At 48.7% G+C, this 15,694-nt stretch overlaps 1 protein-coding gene across 6 annotated transcripts; it reads left to right on the forward strand.

The window, feature by feature from the left end:
- Window positions 1-219: 219 nt before the first annotated feature.
- Window positions 220-15,122, forward strand: LOC122710977 (protein lozenge-like). 6 transcript variants are annotated; one of them, XM_043929274.1, is made up of 6 exons: window positions 220-938; window positions 1,009-1,239; window positions 5,043-5,168; window positions 9,142-9,316; window positions 11,477-11,770; window positions 13,310-15,122. In XM_043929274.1, exons 1-6 carry the CDS (start codon window positions 629-631, stop codon window positions 13,782-13,784), a joined length of 1,611 nt encoding a protein of 536 aa, XP_043785209.1. In that variant the 5' UTR covers window positions 220-628; the 3' UTR covers window positions 13,785-15,122. The 6 variants fall into 6 exon arrangements, with proteins under 6 accessions (XP_043785209.1, XP_043785211.1, XP_043785210.1 ...); XM_043929276.1 differs by having other exon boundaries at window positions 9,137-9,316; window positions 13,310-13,804; XM_043929275.1 differs by having other exon boundaries at window positions 5,043-5,156; window positions 9,122-9,316; window positions 13,310-13,804.
- The last annotated feature ends 572 nt before the right edge of the window (window positions 15,123-15,694 follow it).

Genomic DNA, 15,694 nt, shown 5'->3' on the forward strand with positions numbered 1-15,694 from the left:
AGGGTTGGAGATAAAGGACGGCCCTTCTCGCCGGCCGTCGCGTTAAATGGATTAGAAACGGAAGGGTTGGTCGCAGCGGCGACGGAGACTCTCCTGGGATCAACCCTTCTTTCACCCACCCTCTCGATCCCCCTTCGATCCAAGAGATCCATCGGTCGATCCGACTACTGACCGTGGCTGAATTTTCTCGGTTGCAGGTGAGGTCGAGGGATCTCGAGGAGGAGGAGGAGGAGGCTGCTCTTGGATCGCGCGTCGATAGCGTTTGCATCGAGGGGCAACGACTCCTTTTGCCCTCCCGACGAAAGAAGAAAAAGAAGAGGAAGGAAAGAAGGAAGAGGAGGAAAGGAGAAATCGACATTTGGGACAGTGTCGCGTCGAAACGATCGGTGGAAGAAACCTATAACCCCTGTGATTTTTTTTTTTTTTTTACCCCTTCCTGGCTCGATTCTGAAGAATCGAGAATCGCGTGGAGAATCGAAGTCGAGCGAGTGGCCCAGTTATGTCGAGTCTGGAAGGCTGACCCAGGAAAAGGCGGGCGGAGGAACGGGATCGCGGGAGGAGAGAATGGGTGGGATGTCGGAGCAGTGAACCGAATGGAAGGATGTATCATCCGGCGTTGTGACTGCCTATGGATATATTCGGCCGTTGCAACGGCGGCGGCGGCGGAAGCAGCACGGTATCCGGAAGCGGCGCTGGCTCGGTGAGGGGGTCCGGCAACGAGTCGAGCTGTGGAACAACGGCGAGCGGTGCCAGCGAGAGCGGCGGAACCAGCGACAGGATGCAGTTGACAGGGGCCTCGGCTCCCGGTGTTGCCGCCTCGCCGGAGTCGGGCGTTTCTCCTTTGACCGATGCCTACACCAAGATGACCAGCGACATCCTCGCCGAGAGGACTCTCGGCGACTTTGTCAGCGAGCATCCCGGAGAACTCGTGCGAACAGGTAGGGAAAGAGCGAAAGAGCGAAAGACACCACGTATGTACGTAACGCACGTTCGATTTCGACCGATCAGGCTCCCCGCACCTGGTGTGCACCGTCCTACCGGCCCATTGGAGGTCGAACAAGACCCTCCCTGTCGCGTTCAAGGTGGTGGCTCTCGGCGAGGTCGGGGACGGTACACTGGTCACCGTTCGTGCTGGCAACGACGAGAATTGCTGCGCCGAGTTGAGAAACTCGACCGCCCTGATGAAGAACCAGGTGGCCAAGTTCAACGATCTGAGGTTCGTCGGGAGAAGCGGGAGAGGTGAGTTAAGAAACGGCGACTCGCTTCCATCATCTTCATCGTTTCGCGAGTTCGTCCAACGATCTTTCTCGATCTCGGTCGACCAGGAAACTCGTGAAATTAGTTGCCGATTGTATTCCTTCCTTCTTCTTCCTCCTCTTCCTTCGTTCGTTCATTCATCGAACAGGGGAGCTTGTTGATCTTCGCCCTTCGCCTTGACGAGCTGCGTTAAGAAAAGGGGAGGAAAGAGGCAACCTCGAAGAAGAATCGAGGCTCGTAGTAAGGGTAGGTCGGGCACGTCGTCTCGGGAGACGACGACGACGACGACGACGACGACGACCCTCGTCGTTTTTCCCTCGCCGGGGAAAAGAATCCTCTAAGTAAGCCTCGTCACGACCTCGAAATTGGACGTTTCGGCAGGGGTTGCCGAGGCGTTGATTGGTGTGCCAGCCGAAACTCGAGGAGGCGACGATGTCTTGGGGTGGGTAATGGGTTTTATTTGTCCGCACCACCACCATCGCCGCCGCCGAGCAACCTCCTCTTTACTTTCCTTCTTCCGAGTCGTCTCTCCCCCACCCCCCTCCCTTCCCCCCGAGAACGGCCTCTCGTTCCACGAGGAGGGGTGGGGGGGAGTGAAAAGGAGGCGACGCCCCACGAAAACGAGGGGGACAGGATATTAATTGAGGTTTCATTTGGGATTTTAATTAACGTTATTACAGGGTTGTTTCGCGTCGCCTGCCGATCGGTCGAGAACCCTCTTCCGACCTACTTCTTACTCTTACCTTGTCTTACCCCCTCCCTCTCCCTTTGTCAAAATTATCCACGGATCGTTCCATTCGGTTGTCGAGTGGAATTGGACTTTTTTTTTTTCTTTTTTTTCTTTTGTTTTCTCTTCCAACGGCGTCGAATTATCAATCGACCGAGGCGAATCGTTATCGTTTACACCAACGCGGTGTTGAAGTTCGTCGGCGCGAGGAGAAAAGCTGAATAGTTTGGGAAGGAGGAATCGGGGATAGAGGGATAGATAGGGTGTTTGGAAACCATGGAATACCCGAATTTTCTATCCGGGAAACGAGGAGGGGGGCGAGCGAATCGTCGACGACCCTCGCGGAGCTCACGGAAACGCGTCAGTCATTTGTCTGGGATTAGCTCTCAATTGTTTTCGTCGAGCGAGGAATTAACATAAGCTAGGATGAAGAATGTAAGAGAAGCGTCTCTCGTCCTGGATTCCTGCGACTTCGTTCCTTCGCCTCCTTGAATATTCCCCGGGACGACCGATGCGCGAATCCCTAATGATCCGCCCGTTTGTCGAACTCGAGGATTCATTCCTCTGTACGTGGCCCCTCATCTGGAGGGGCTTCCGTTCTGCTTCCACGAGTATTATCCTCGAATTCCCGTGAGGGAGTGGGAGGAGAAAATTCTGGGAAAAATTATCCCCCTCCAAGATCGAAGTCGCGAATCGCGATCCGCGTCGTCGTTTCGTTGATACAAATTTTATTTTACGAATATTCGAGGGTGGAAAGGGTGGAGATGTTGTCGACGTAGACACGAGGTTCGTTCGCGTGTGCAAAGTTGAAGGGTATCCCATCTGGCTGGTAGGGCTGAAACTATAAGCGCCCAAATGATCTATCTCGTTACAGAGCTTAGGCTTGAAGGGGGTTGGAAACGATTCAGACTTTGCCGCGATGGAGCCGGCATTACGGATGAACGTGCGGGAACAGGGTCATAGCTTATCATCGACGTTCTTGAGCCATGCGCTTCTGGTTTCCGCTTCGAGCCAAAAGAGACTATTTCTATCCCAAAAATCGTGATTCGAACGGAGAAGAAGACCTTTCTTTCTTTCTTTCTTTCTTTAACCGCGAGACTCGATTTACCAAGAAAAATCGTAAATGTAATGTCGTGCGATATTGGAAGAAGAAGGATTTGTACGAGATCGAGGAGGAATATTTCGAGGCGATGATTTTTGGAGAAAATTCGAACGTTCGTCCTGACATAATCGATTCGGTATTATCGTGTAAAACAACGCGTTTCTCGTTTGGCGAAAATTGAAATTAATTAGTTAACTCGACGAATATACGATACACGTATCAGGATCCACATTTTCCCCGAGAGTTAACGCGATCATTATCGGGGGAATCGAGATCGTTCCGCTTCGTCCCCTTAATATTTGTCCACAACGATTCTTTCCCTCGAATTAAAAATCGATTTCACCGTGCGCTCTCTCGAAATTCTAAATAATTCCCTCCCCAAATTGCGGAGGAGCAGAGCCGTTCCTCCTAGTCGAAGAGATATTCGAGATGGAAAGGGATATTCGATTTCGAAGAAGGGAGGGGCGAAAATTTTAATCAAGCAAGCCATAACGTACCACACACGCGGTGGTAATAAACGGGCAGATTTAAAAGATGGAAAGAAATTTCGAAGGGAGGAGGAGAAGGAAAAAAAAAAAAATTGCCGTTGGAGAATGGGTTTAACGCCGGCGGATGGAAAGAAAGGGTGGCGTTATCGGGGGTGTGACCTTTAACGGTTCGACGGCGACTGGCACCAAGGGTGATACCTAACTACGTGTGCCGAGCTGGCTGTGCGGAACCATCGACTCGAGCAGCGGGTGAAAAGGTTTGCCAGGGTTAGGTCATAGGAAGGGATGCCGTGACTTGCAACAAAACTGACGGGACTCGCCCCCGTTCGAAAACGAGAAGCTCGCGTGGTGAACCACCGTGTGGCCACGCTCGACACTCGCCATTATTCCCTCCATAATCTTTCTCCCCGCGTTCTTTTCTCATTCGCGCTAAATCTTATCGCCTAAGAAACAAACCTTTGAAACAACGTCCGTCAAACGTTTCCACGAACTCGTGCAAATTTTTTTATGTCTGAAATTAGGTAAATTGTCCGTTTCCTTTCGTTTCGTCTATTGGAAGGTGAAATGATATCCTAATTTTAATATCCATTTATTTATTCGATAGACTGAGATTATAGTTAGAGAATTAGGCATAGAAATGCATGGAATGCAGAATTTGACGAATCAAAAGTTCGTCTAATTCTAAGAATGGAGTTTATATAATTTAACGGAATTTAACTTTTTACTTTTCTCTTCCCTCTTTCTCTCTCTCTCTCTTTTTCGAAGAAGCGTCGATACTTGAAGGGAAGTTGGACGCGATAGCGTGATACGAGTCGTATAACGGTGATTCAGTTTTAGAATCGTGTGTAGCGTTAGGAAGGGGTTGGAGAGAGAAAAAGCCACGCGATCGGCGATTCGCTCGGCGAGGGAGAGAGAGAGAAAAAGAGCGAAAGAGGGTGCACGTGGAATTGCGGTGAACCTCTGCGTGTGCGACCACCGTGTTCTGCGTGCCACCGCTTTTTTTTTAACATTGTCCCCTCTTTAACGAACGTTTCATCAAAACTCGCGTGATTTCCAAGACGTGTCCCCTTTGAATCATCCTCCTCGTCCTTCTCCTTGCCTTTTAACATCACGTGGCAACAGATTAACATTCCATTTCGACGTTTTCAACTTTGAATTTTTTCGAAAAATTGTATTACTCGTGGAAAAGTTTCGAAGGAAAGATCGTTGTTTTCTCTTTCGTAGCGACGCCCTCTGATAGGCTTTTCGACACAAGCGGACGCAACCACCCCTACAGGTCGGTCGCGTTGGCTGGCTGACCGTCTCGCCGTCCACGACGCCCTCGATACATTACCGACGGTTAATTCGGTTACCGCCAAGTTTCACGGGTCGGCCAGCCACGTTTCGGCCGCGAAAACTTTCGTTTCGATCATTGATTGAAATGTGGAAAAGGGAAGGAAAAAAAATACGAAAATAATTATTTTTCCAGGGAAGAGCTTCACGTTGACGATTACCGTGTCCACGACCCCGCCGCAAGTCGCCACGTACACCAAGGCCATTAAAGTAACCGTGGACGGGCCGCGAGAACCGCGATCCAAGACCAGTGAGTATCACTGTAAGCATTGCTGAAATTATTTATTATTTAAATTACATCTCGTTAATCATAATTTTCAACTCCGTTGGTCGGGGACAATTTTATACAGATCCTCGAACAATTAAAAGATACGAGAATCGTTCAAAAGCGCGAGAATCTCGATTATTATTTTTCGACCATCTCCTCCATTTATCGAATACCTGATACATACAGATCCTGATTGTACGAATAAATAACCCAAGATCCAAATCCAAAATGTTCGAACATCTTCCCATCCCCAAACCGTTTTCGATCTTCCACTTTCGATTTAAATAGAGAAAAAAAAAAAAGAAAACCGAAGCACGAATAACAGAAACGCAATTCATTCAGAAACGAAATTCGTTCTACGCATCATTACTTTCTGAACGATCCTCGATACTTCGCGACAACATTTTACAACATTTATCCTCGATGTATCCCGCCTGTTGAAAGGATTCATGGCGATCGTTAGAAGAAAAGAACGTTAGAACGGAGGAGGAGCGGAGATCGCGGACGTAACTCGCGACGGGGAGGCGTCCTCGGCCGCAAGTTGGGGAATGGCCCCGGGGCGGGCGTGCGGTTCTCTCGCCGGGTTAAGTTTCGCGCAATTGCCATTATTTATAACCACGGCCGGCCGCCATAACATTGATAAAGGGCTGCGGTGTTTAGCCGCGGAGATATTGTGCGACGCCTCCCAAGTTTCCTCAGACACACGCACAGAGAAAGAGAGAGAGAGAGAGAGAGAGAGAGAGTGTGCCCACCACCTTCCTCAGACGCACGATCACCCTCCTAGCCGTCGGTTATTTCGCGGCGACGCGTGTCAACGGGCTCCTCTCCGACCAACGGAGGCGGTATTACGTCGGAGAATCGAAATTTACCGCCCCCTCTCCCCCAATCCTGTTCGTTAATCTACCGCCCAGACGAGAGATTGAGCCATCTCAAGGAAGTTGGGATTGGGGGGAGGGAAGGGGGAGAAAGTTATCGAGCGTCGATACGGACGAATAAGGATCGACGCGATTCTCCGTTAAAGAAAGAATAAGCTTCTTGACTTCGAAGCGACGCTAAATTAGGATTCATCTCCGTCGTAAAAATAGTTCGAATGGCTTGGTTGTAAGCGGGGCTGCTTATCGAAGATTGTTTTCCGGGATGTAACGCGACGTGGTTTGGATCGATTTTATTTTGGAGGACGGGCGGCGCGTTACATCTGGCCCGAAAGAAAATATTTGCAGCGGAACGGAGGGATGGATTGTCGTGGGGTGGGGGCGCGGCACGAGATAAAAGGATTGACGGGCGTTGCGGGTGGCCGGATCGGCGTTTCTTTAAACGAGCGACGCTTCCTCGGCTTTGACACGCTCCCTAATTTTATTATCCTCCGGAACCGTGACACCGTGAAACGAGTTCCCAGACACCCGCAACTCCTCCCCGCCTGTTTCTACTTTCGTTCTATTCTTCGCGGATTAAATTCAATCGAGTAGCGGGCTAATTAATTGATCGCTGCTTCCACGCTTCGAACGCTTTCCGTCCTATTCCGTCGCGGGAACCGCTCCCCTAATTCAATCGAATCCTTCGACGAAAAAGATCGACAACATCTTCTTTCGCACGATCAAGAAGAGGAAGTATGTGTGTGGACAGCGTCAGTGATAAAAATAAAATCCATCTTTCGAAATTAGCAGGAAATTAGATCCATAGTTTTATTGGGAAGAAATCCAGATTCCAAGAGAAAGAAAGAATACGGAGACTTGTTCGACTTTCGTTCTTCGAAATCAAGTATGGACATAAATGGAATCAACCAGAAGTGGCCATTTCCCTTCTCTCGAATCGATTACAAACAAACTCGCGAATCATTGGATCAATCTTCTTCCATCCGGCTAACCCTACGAATTTGAAGATCCCACGAACAATCAAACAAATTCCTCGATCGTACGAGCTCTACTTCCATCCTATCTAAAGAAAAATCGAGGGAAAAAACTTCTTCACTCTTCAACACGAAAACGAAACGACCATGGAGAACGAGAGGAGAACGAGAGGAGATTCCTTCCTCCGCTCGAAATTTTGTTTACAAAACAAACTGTTCCGCCGAGGCATGAATCATTGGACCCTTCTTTCACTCGGCCAGCGATAAATAATCAGCCCTATGAATTCTATTCGAAAGAGGCGGGGTCCTAGGAGGAGGAGGAGGAAGGAGCGGGACCCGATGGCGGAACGAGCGCGCCTCGTTCGAACTGGAGCGCCGCTTCGAGGGTCGTAATTAATTAAACAAGCAATTCATTACACATTCTACCCTCGTCCCATAGCCAAAGGTGGCCGCCGCAGAAAGAGGATGCAGGGCTAAGGGAATTGATCGAGAGCGTGAGAGGAGGGGTCGGTGGCGCGAAGGATGCCTCCGGCGGAAGTTGGAAGCCCCCGAAATCCCCGAGTCGCACATGCACACCACGATCCACGCTTTTGTTAGAAAATAGCGATGCCCCTTCCCCCTTTCGTCTAGGGAGTGGAGAGGGGTCGAGGAAACGGGAACGAAATGAGGAGCTGTCGCGGCCAGCTGCTAACTCTCGAGAAATTCCCTGGCAGTCATCGGTCTGCACGAAACGCGAAAGGGTGTCCAATGAAATCGATAGCGACGCGTCTGGAGACGGTGTCCACTTGCCCCCTCCCCTTGGAAAAATTCAGGGACACGAAGTCGTCCGTTGGAGCGATCCTTCGATCGATCCCTTGGATCTCTTTCGAAGGGAATACGAGAACGATTGACGGTGAAACGAGAATCTCGATTTCGAAAATATTCGAAATGGCTACGCGAGAAATTTTGACGGAAGGGAGTTAAAGAGTTTGGAGAAATTTGTTCGTTGGCAATGGAAATATACGCTCGTTTAACGATAGATATCTCGTTAGCTTCTCTGTTCCGGCGAGGCGCCCTCATTGTGTCCCCGGGATCGAGCGCCGTACCCTATTCAGCAAACCGGCGGGAATTTCGGGTTAGAATTAGGGCTTCGATTGGATTATCAGGACGACGGATTGGGGGAGAGGAAGTCTCTGTCTCTGCCTCTCTCTCTCTTTCTCTGTGCGCGTCTCTGCGCTCCCTTCTGGGCTTGGTCTCCGGTGGCGGTGGTGTGTCGGTTCGTAGATTTCGACGGTTCACGTAGGAAAGCCGGTCTGTCCACGTGTGAGGCAGACCGCTGCTGGCCTAACCTAACCTAACCTGACCAGCGTGGGCAGCAGCAGAAGCCTGGTCGGATAGGACGCACCGGCAGCCGCCTGTTGGGACGTCTTTAATTGGGTTGGCGACACCGTACCCGGGAAATAAAATGAATCGCTGCCTCGACGCGTCTCTTCTTCCTCCTCCTCCTCCTCCCCCGTTTCGGTTTCGGCCCTCGTTCGAAACTGCTGCTCGCGCAAGATGATCGGGGGAGAGAAGAGGGAAGAGGCGGTGGCTCGCCCGGGGAAATAAAATCGGCCGCCGATGAATGCGAATCGAGGGACTTTGGGGCAAGGCGGAGTGGACAGACGAGGGGGGAGGGGGCAGGATGAGGAAAAGCTGCTAGAACTCTCCCGAGAGTTTCGAGGTGGTCGAGTTTCGGGGGAATTTTTGGGTGGAAGGAGAAACGGGATTCAGCCGCGCGATCTGAAGGAAATTTTAGGGAATCGATCGCCTGGAATCGATAGATAGTTGATGGTAATTCGATTGGAGGGTAATTGGCCAATTACCGGGGAAAGGGGAGAGAACGCTTTTTTCCTTTTTTTTTTTTTTTTTTTTCCTTTTTTCGATCATCCCATCCGCGGGAATAATCGAATCGAATCGAATTCTCCTCGATCCGATTCGATATTTCATTCCCCACATCCATCGAGAAATTTGGATACTCTTTTTTCCTTGGAAAAAATCGAGAATCGATTGGAAATGAGGAGATAAGAAGGATTGACGCGGTTGTCGTAGGTCCAGTGGACAGGCGCACGGTTGATCGCAGTGTTGTCTCTTTTAGGGCAGCAGCAGCAGTTCCACGCGTTCGCGTTCGCCTCGCAGAGGGGCGGCCCGTTTTTCGCCTCGCCGCTGGTGGATCCTTTGCAACCGTTGCCGAATCCCCTTCAGCCGCTACCGAACCCGCTCCAGCCGCGGGATCCGCTCTCCTCCTTCAGGCACGCGATGCCGGCCAACTGTCAAAGTAAGTACGACTTTGCTTCCTTCCATCCACGCTTGATCGACGCTTCCATCTTTCTTCTCTTTCTTTTTCTTTTTTTTTTTTTCGTGTCGATTTCGCTCTCTCTACAACAATATCCATGCCCGAGAATCAACTTCTCGAACCAACCCGAAATTTCCGCAAATATAAAATTTCATCGAAGATATCGTGTAAGAAGCGAGGATTGAAGCTGGCAATATTTCCAAACAGACGCCGCTCCCCTCCTCCTGGTCTCGTCTCGAATGTAAGCAGAGAGAGAGAGAGAGAGAGAGAGAGAGAGAGAGAGAGAGAGAGAGAGAGAGAGAGGTTTTAGGCTCGCAAGAGCTAGCTTCTCGACTCTAGAGGCGGAAACCGCAAGCCTGTTCAAAGCTAGATTAAATATTATATTAAAGGGGTTGCCACGGGAGCGGCGGCTGCCTGGTCGGGGATGGCTCGTCGTTTTGGCCTGGTAACTCTCTCCCCCTCCTCCCCCTCCCTCCTCCCTTCTCGCGTTCTCTTCACGTTTCCAACAGGAGAATTCGAGAATTTCTACGCGAAAATTTCATCGCGCTACCACCGTTTCACCGTCCGTTTCTTCTCTGTATCGGTTCCCGTGTTAGGATCCTCACAAATTCTTCTTCCAGAGATAGATAGTTTTCGCCGTGACGCGATTTCTTTTTCTTTTTTTTTTTTTTTTTCCTTTCTCTTTTTTTTTTTCTTTTTTTTCTTGTTTCCAAAGCGAGCGAGCGAAGAGGTTAGGAGCGAAGGGATAGATTTTCGCGGTTTATCCGCGAATTTATTATCTTCTCGCGGAAGAAATCTCGCGTGGGAGAAATATTATCGGGCGAAGGTAGGGGCGTAGAGTCGTTTTAATGAGTCGCCTTCGGATCCAAAAGCGATAAATTCCTCGATAAAGTATCCAAGCATGCCGGGTATTTCCTTTATTAATTTTTTTCCCGACATCGGACATCGATAATTCGCTTCGGCGTTTTCTCGATCCACCGCAGCGCTTGCCCCTTCAACATCTTTTAATTTCGCGACGTCCAACTGTCCCCTGATCAACGCTATCCTGTAACACGCGTACGTAGCTTTTTAATCCTTTTTTAACGAAATTTAGAAGAAACGCGCGATTTAAACGAAAAGGGGAGGCGTCGATCGAAATATTGCCGCCCCCTCGATTCGATCCCTCGCCGAAAATGCAGACGGTATCGAACGAAATTGCCTGTAAATCGAGGCCTGGAAATTAATCCGTGGTGGCGTTAATCAAAGGTTCTCCTTACGTCGCGATATCGGCCGGCCAAGTTTCCAACCTCCCCTGTCCCTGCTTGAAAATTGAACGAACGAACGAACGACGTGAAAGCAGATGCTGGCTGCTCCACGCTATTTAGGGTTAGCCTCTCTCGTCAACGACGGCCCACTGGCGATGCTCGAGCTCTCTCGGTTATTTGAGTTGGCCGGAGGTACGCGGGGGATGACCAACCGACCCTTTGATCTCGAACGCCCTCCCTCCCCTCGTTTCCTGTCCGCCTGCACCCCTCTCTCTCTCTCTCTCTCTCTCTCTCGCTCTCTCTTCCCCTCGCTTTCCAGCCCCTTCAACCCCCTCACGGAACTCATTGGAAAATCTATCGGGGGGACGGTACGCCTGTACGCCGCAAAAATAAATCCAAAGAGGGCGCAAAAGAAAAGCGATCCCCGCCTGTATTCGCCGGCAAACCGATCTTCTCGATCTCTCGCTCTCACTCATCGTTCCATCTCCATATTTTCCTTCCCTCCCTCGCCTCCTCTCGTATCGATGTTCGCGCTTGCACAACAACCGATCCGATCATTCTTTGCCTTTTCCCTCGCTCGGCCAGCACGCTCGCTACGCAAGCGCGGATTCAAGCGCGATGCGATTATTCGAGTTCTCGCTTCGCTTTTCCGCCTTTCGCTTATTCGATTGTATTGTATATGTTCTCCTGCTGTGCTTCTGCTCGATCTCTCCCTCTCTCTCTCCCCTCTTCCTTTTGTCTTTCTTGTAAAATTCTTAAAATCCGCAGAAATCCTCCCCCCAAAGAAAGTACTTGGATCTCGAATACGATACGATGAAATGATATCGAATCTCGAGAGAAAATGGAGGGGGGGAAATACAGAAGAATTTTTCATCTCTGACACGATCTGTTCATTCAGACATGTCCCAGTTCGGTCTTACTGCGAGCAATTCATGGGGATACGGGAGCACGGCCGGCTACGCTGGTTACCTTCCCGGCCCTTTGTCGTCGTGCGCGGCACAAGCGTCGTTCCCACCCCCGCCACCGCCACCTCCGCCACCACCCCCGTCGTCCTCCTCGTTGGCGTCTTTCGCGGGCGCCGCGTCTATGAACACGCCAACGGCGCCCGATTCGACGGCGGGATCCACCGTTACTTCCGGTACCGGTGCAGGATCCACGGCACAGCAGGATGCGTTCTCAGCGGTGTCATCCCGTAAGTTTCATTCTCTGTCTTTCTCTCTTTCGTTCCTCCTCACTCCTCACTTCTCACTCCATTCACCTATCGCGCAATCGATTCGCCCTTTTCTCATGCTTCTGTGTTTCGTCGCACGCGGCCAATCCCTTTTCGATTCCGTCCCGACGAATCCCTTTTTCAGTTGAGTTAAGTTAAGGGAGTTTTTGTTCGGTGAAAATTTGGCAAAAAGAAAAAAGTGCTGGGAAGAAAATTTTAAATTTTAAGTCTCCTGGAATCTTTCCATGGTTTCTTCTTTTTCTTCTTTTTTCTCCTCTTCGTTTCTTTTATTTCTCGATCGCAATTTCTACAGTACAGTTTTAGGTTTAATTTATTTCACGCACGGATAATTCTCTAACGCGTAAACCGCCCGCTTCCTGTTAAACTATTGTATTAATAGTTGATCGGCCGATGTTTACGATACGTAGTCGAGTACATTTGTAATCGATATCGCAGCGCTGCGTCACGCAATCAGGGACAATCGATGAAATTAGTTTCGTTAGTATATTAGTGTACTACGTGCTACCGATTCCAAACTTCGAGTCGCGATAAAAGTCTCGTTTAAACTTTGATGAAATACATTCGTGTATAAGACGAGATAAAAATTCACGAGTACAGCGATTCCGATCTTTGAAACGCACCTCGTCGATATCTCGAGACACGGAAAAATATTGGCCTCTATGAATGGCCCCAGTCGTTGACGTGACCCACATTTTTTTCCCCCCGTGTAACGCGTACGGCGCGATAGTGAATAGCAAAAAAAGGAAAGAAAAAAAGTGGCGACTGTGCAGTGAGCAGCGCACGTGGCGCGCGAGCTTGCGATAGGTCGACCGTGACGAGGCGCGAGCGAGAGATCCGAGCGTGCGACGAGCACGGACGTATAACTCGGGATATTTAAGAAAAAAATTTATTGTTCCCTTGGAACGAGGCGAATATCTCGGGAAGCGAGAGTCGGATCGAGGCGAAACAAGAACGAATACGTTGCCACGCATTCGGCCATCGCGTGGATTTTAAATTTGCAAATATTTTTGCCTCCGTCGTAACAACGATTACCGATCGATTGAACGTTTGTTAATTTCGAATACGGGATATTGGGGGGAGGGGAGGGTCTACCGTTAGAGATACGAGTTTAGTTTGGAGGGAAATTAGTAATAGCTGTCGCGTTTCGCGTTTCTCCGTGTATTCCACTGTTTACGATTGTAATTATATTTCATAGTCGAAACACATATCGGAATATTATATCGCCAGCCGCAAAATGGAACACTTTTCATTCGTTATTACATGGTTGATAATACTTTGCTTTAGCAATTATTCGTCTCTCCCTACGCGTTTCGATTTCTGTACGCTGAAAAAGAAAAATCTCTCTTATTTATTTCTCCTTCCAACTAAATCTTCCCCCTCTTCCTCCCAATTCTTATCCTCTTGCCCACACAGTCTTCCCGTTTCACAGTTTTTTAAAGTTGATTAAAAAAAAAAAAACGCAACGGTCGATCTCTCTTTTTCTTTTCCAAACGAAACCAGTGGTCCCAGACTCGACGACGACGGGCCAGTCCGACCCGCTCGACCCGTTAAGCAGCCTGATGTCGGGTACGCCGAGTCAGAGGTACCAGGACTACGTGTCACCCAGATCCCTGTCCACGGACTCGAGCACGACGGAGAGCCCCGTTCACGAGGAGCAAGGATTCGGACAGAATTACGGCAACTACTTCCCGACGCCCGGCGTCCTGCCCAGCATCCTCTATTCCCAATTGTACGGGAACCAGTTCCAGAATTCGGAGAGTCCCGAGCAGAGAGCGGTGGCGGACAGTTGCAGCGTGAGGCAGGAGGAAGTGAGACCGGACAACAACGTGTGGAGGCCTTATTAAGATCCAAGAGAAGAGAACTCGTTTGTTGTGAGGTCGTGAGTTGGAGAGAATTTTTCGTGATGGAAAAATCTCGTGTCTCGTGGACGATTGATAACGATATTGGATCACTTGGGGAGACGAGCGAACTGTGATCGGATGTGTGGATGTGTGGGGACTCGAGGTGTTGTTGTTCGAACGAGCGAACGGGGGAAAAAAAAAAAGAAAAAAAAAGGAAAAAAAAAGAAAAAAGAAGAGAAAGAACTAGTTACTAGTGGGCATTAAAAACAGAACGGAAAAAAAAAAAAAAGAAGAAACGCGTGTGCGCGTTCGAAGAACTCGTCACGCGATCGGATGATGATTTTGTTTTCTTGTTTTTTTTTTTTTTTTTTCTTTTCGCTGATTGTGTCTCGACGGTTGAATCTCTGAAGAGGGAGAAGAACCGATTTGTAATTAACCGAGTGTGCCGATGTGTGAACGGGTGAACGTTGGCTTGCTTGCTTGTTGGTTGGTTGCCCCCACGGTGATGGTGACGATGATGATGATGTATATAGAGAAACACTGTACATAGATAGAGCATTGTCGTTTCATCGAGTCATTCATCACTGTCGTCGGACTGCGCGACGTGTGTGACGACTTGTGTCGACGGGTTGCGTCTCGGAGGATGGCTGGTTGAGCCGATTTCGTTGAGCTATCCCGCTGTGTGTCCCGCTTGTCGCTCGCGAGGGCGAGAATAATGTATCGTTTCTTTTTTTTTTTTTTTTTCTAAACCCAATTCTCGCATTTCGATTTTTTTTTTCTTTTTTTTTTTCTTCTTAAATAGCGATATAATAGGCGATCAAGATTCCAGAGAACGAATAAATTAATCAGCGAGCGTGCCAGTGTCTCGAGAGGAGATGAAGATTTTTCAAGAAGATCTCGACCAGTCATCGAGCGCACCCGCTAACGTAACGTTTTCTTATTTCTTTCGATTACGATGTTTCTTTTTCGTGATAGGATTAACGCGATTTTTGATCGATTTTTGAATGCGGGCTCGTGTGCAATATCGCCGATCGCGATTCTCGCGAGTTGAGAAACCGTGCGAACGAGAATCGCGTATCGGTCGAATCGAGAGACGAATACAGGAGTGAAATCGAATCGCTCGACACGAAGGAGGGAAATCTTCATCGTTCGCGATTTCTGAGCTGAGAAAGAGAGAGAGAAAGAAAGGGAAAAAGTTCGTCGCTTTTGCATCGAAATTCTGGAAGTGAAATGAAAATAGAAAAAAAAAAAAAAAAGAAGAAAAAAGAAAGAAAAAAAAGGGAAAAAATGAGAAAACTCGCGCCACAATCTTCGAACGGATATTGCGTCGCGATGTTGATCGATCGATTGAGATCGTCGATGACGATTTATTCGTTTTTTTCTTCGAACTAACGACGTCTACATTCTGCCCCTTCCACTCGAAAGAACGATGATTTCAGATATACATATCTACCGACCTATTGTTATCGTAGTTTTTGACCGAGTCGAAATAAAAATGTATTTCAAAATATGACTGACGACGTGCGTCATTTTTCCCTCTGCATATTTATTTCTTCCTTTTTCTTCCAAATCTTGTCGTCTTTGCATTAACCCCTCTTTCTTTTTATCGATATTTAATCAAATTCTAATATTAGATATTACAAATATTACGAATATTACAATCTCCTTTTCCGGATTCTTTTTCTTCCAGATTTCCATTCCAACTCACTCGATCCCGAATATATCAACGATACGAGGGAGCTAATTAAAAAATCGTCTCTCTCCATTTCCGTTGTCCATTACACGCCCGAAAGCTGGTTTAACTGGGCAATCCTCGATGGGCGACGATGTTGTTCGACATGGTGTACAAAAAAAAAAAAAAAAAAAGAAAAAAGTACGTAAGATCCGAGGTCTCGGTTAATGACGGGCGTCCCTGATGCAAAGGGTGGCGCAGGTAACGATACGAATCTCTACAAAGCCTTCCCCAAAGCCGACAGTTGCAAAGGATCTGCTCGGCGGATGCTGTGCGTGTATGTATGTAAATTCGCAAAAGATTTAATTAAAC

Source organism: Apis laboriosa, unplaced genomic scaffold (genome assembly GCF_014066325.1).
Source record: "Apis laboriosa isolate Shangri-la unplaced genomic scaffold, ASM1406632v1 scaffold16_cov148, whole genome shotgun sequence".
Taxonomy (NCBI): Eukaryota; Metazoa; Arthropoda; class Insecta; order Hymenoptera; family Apidae; genus Apis; species Apis laboriosa.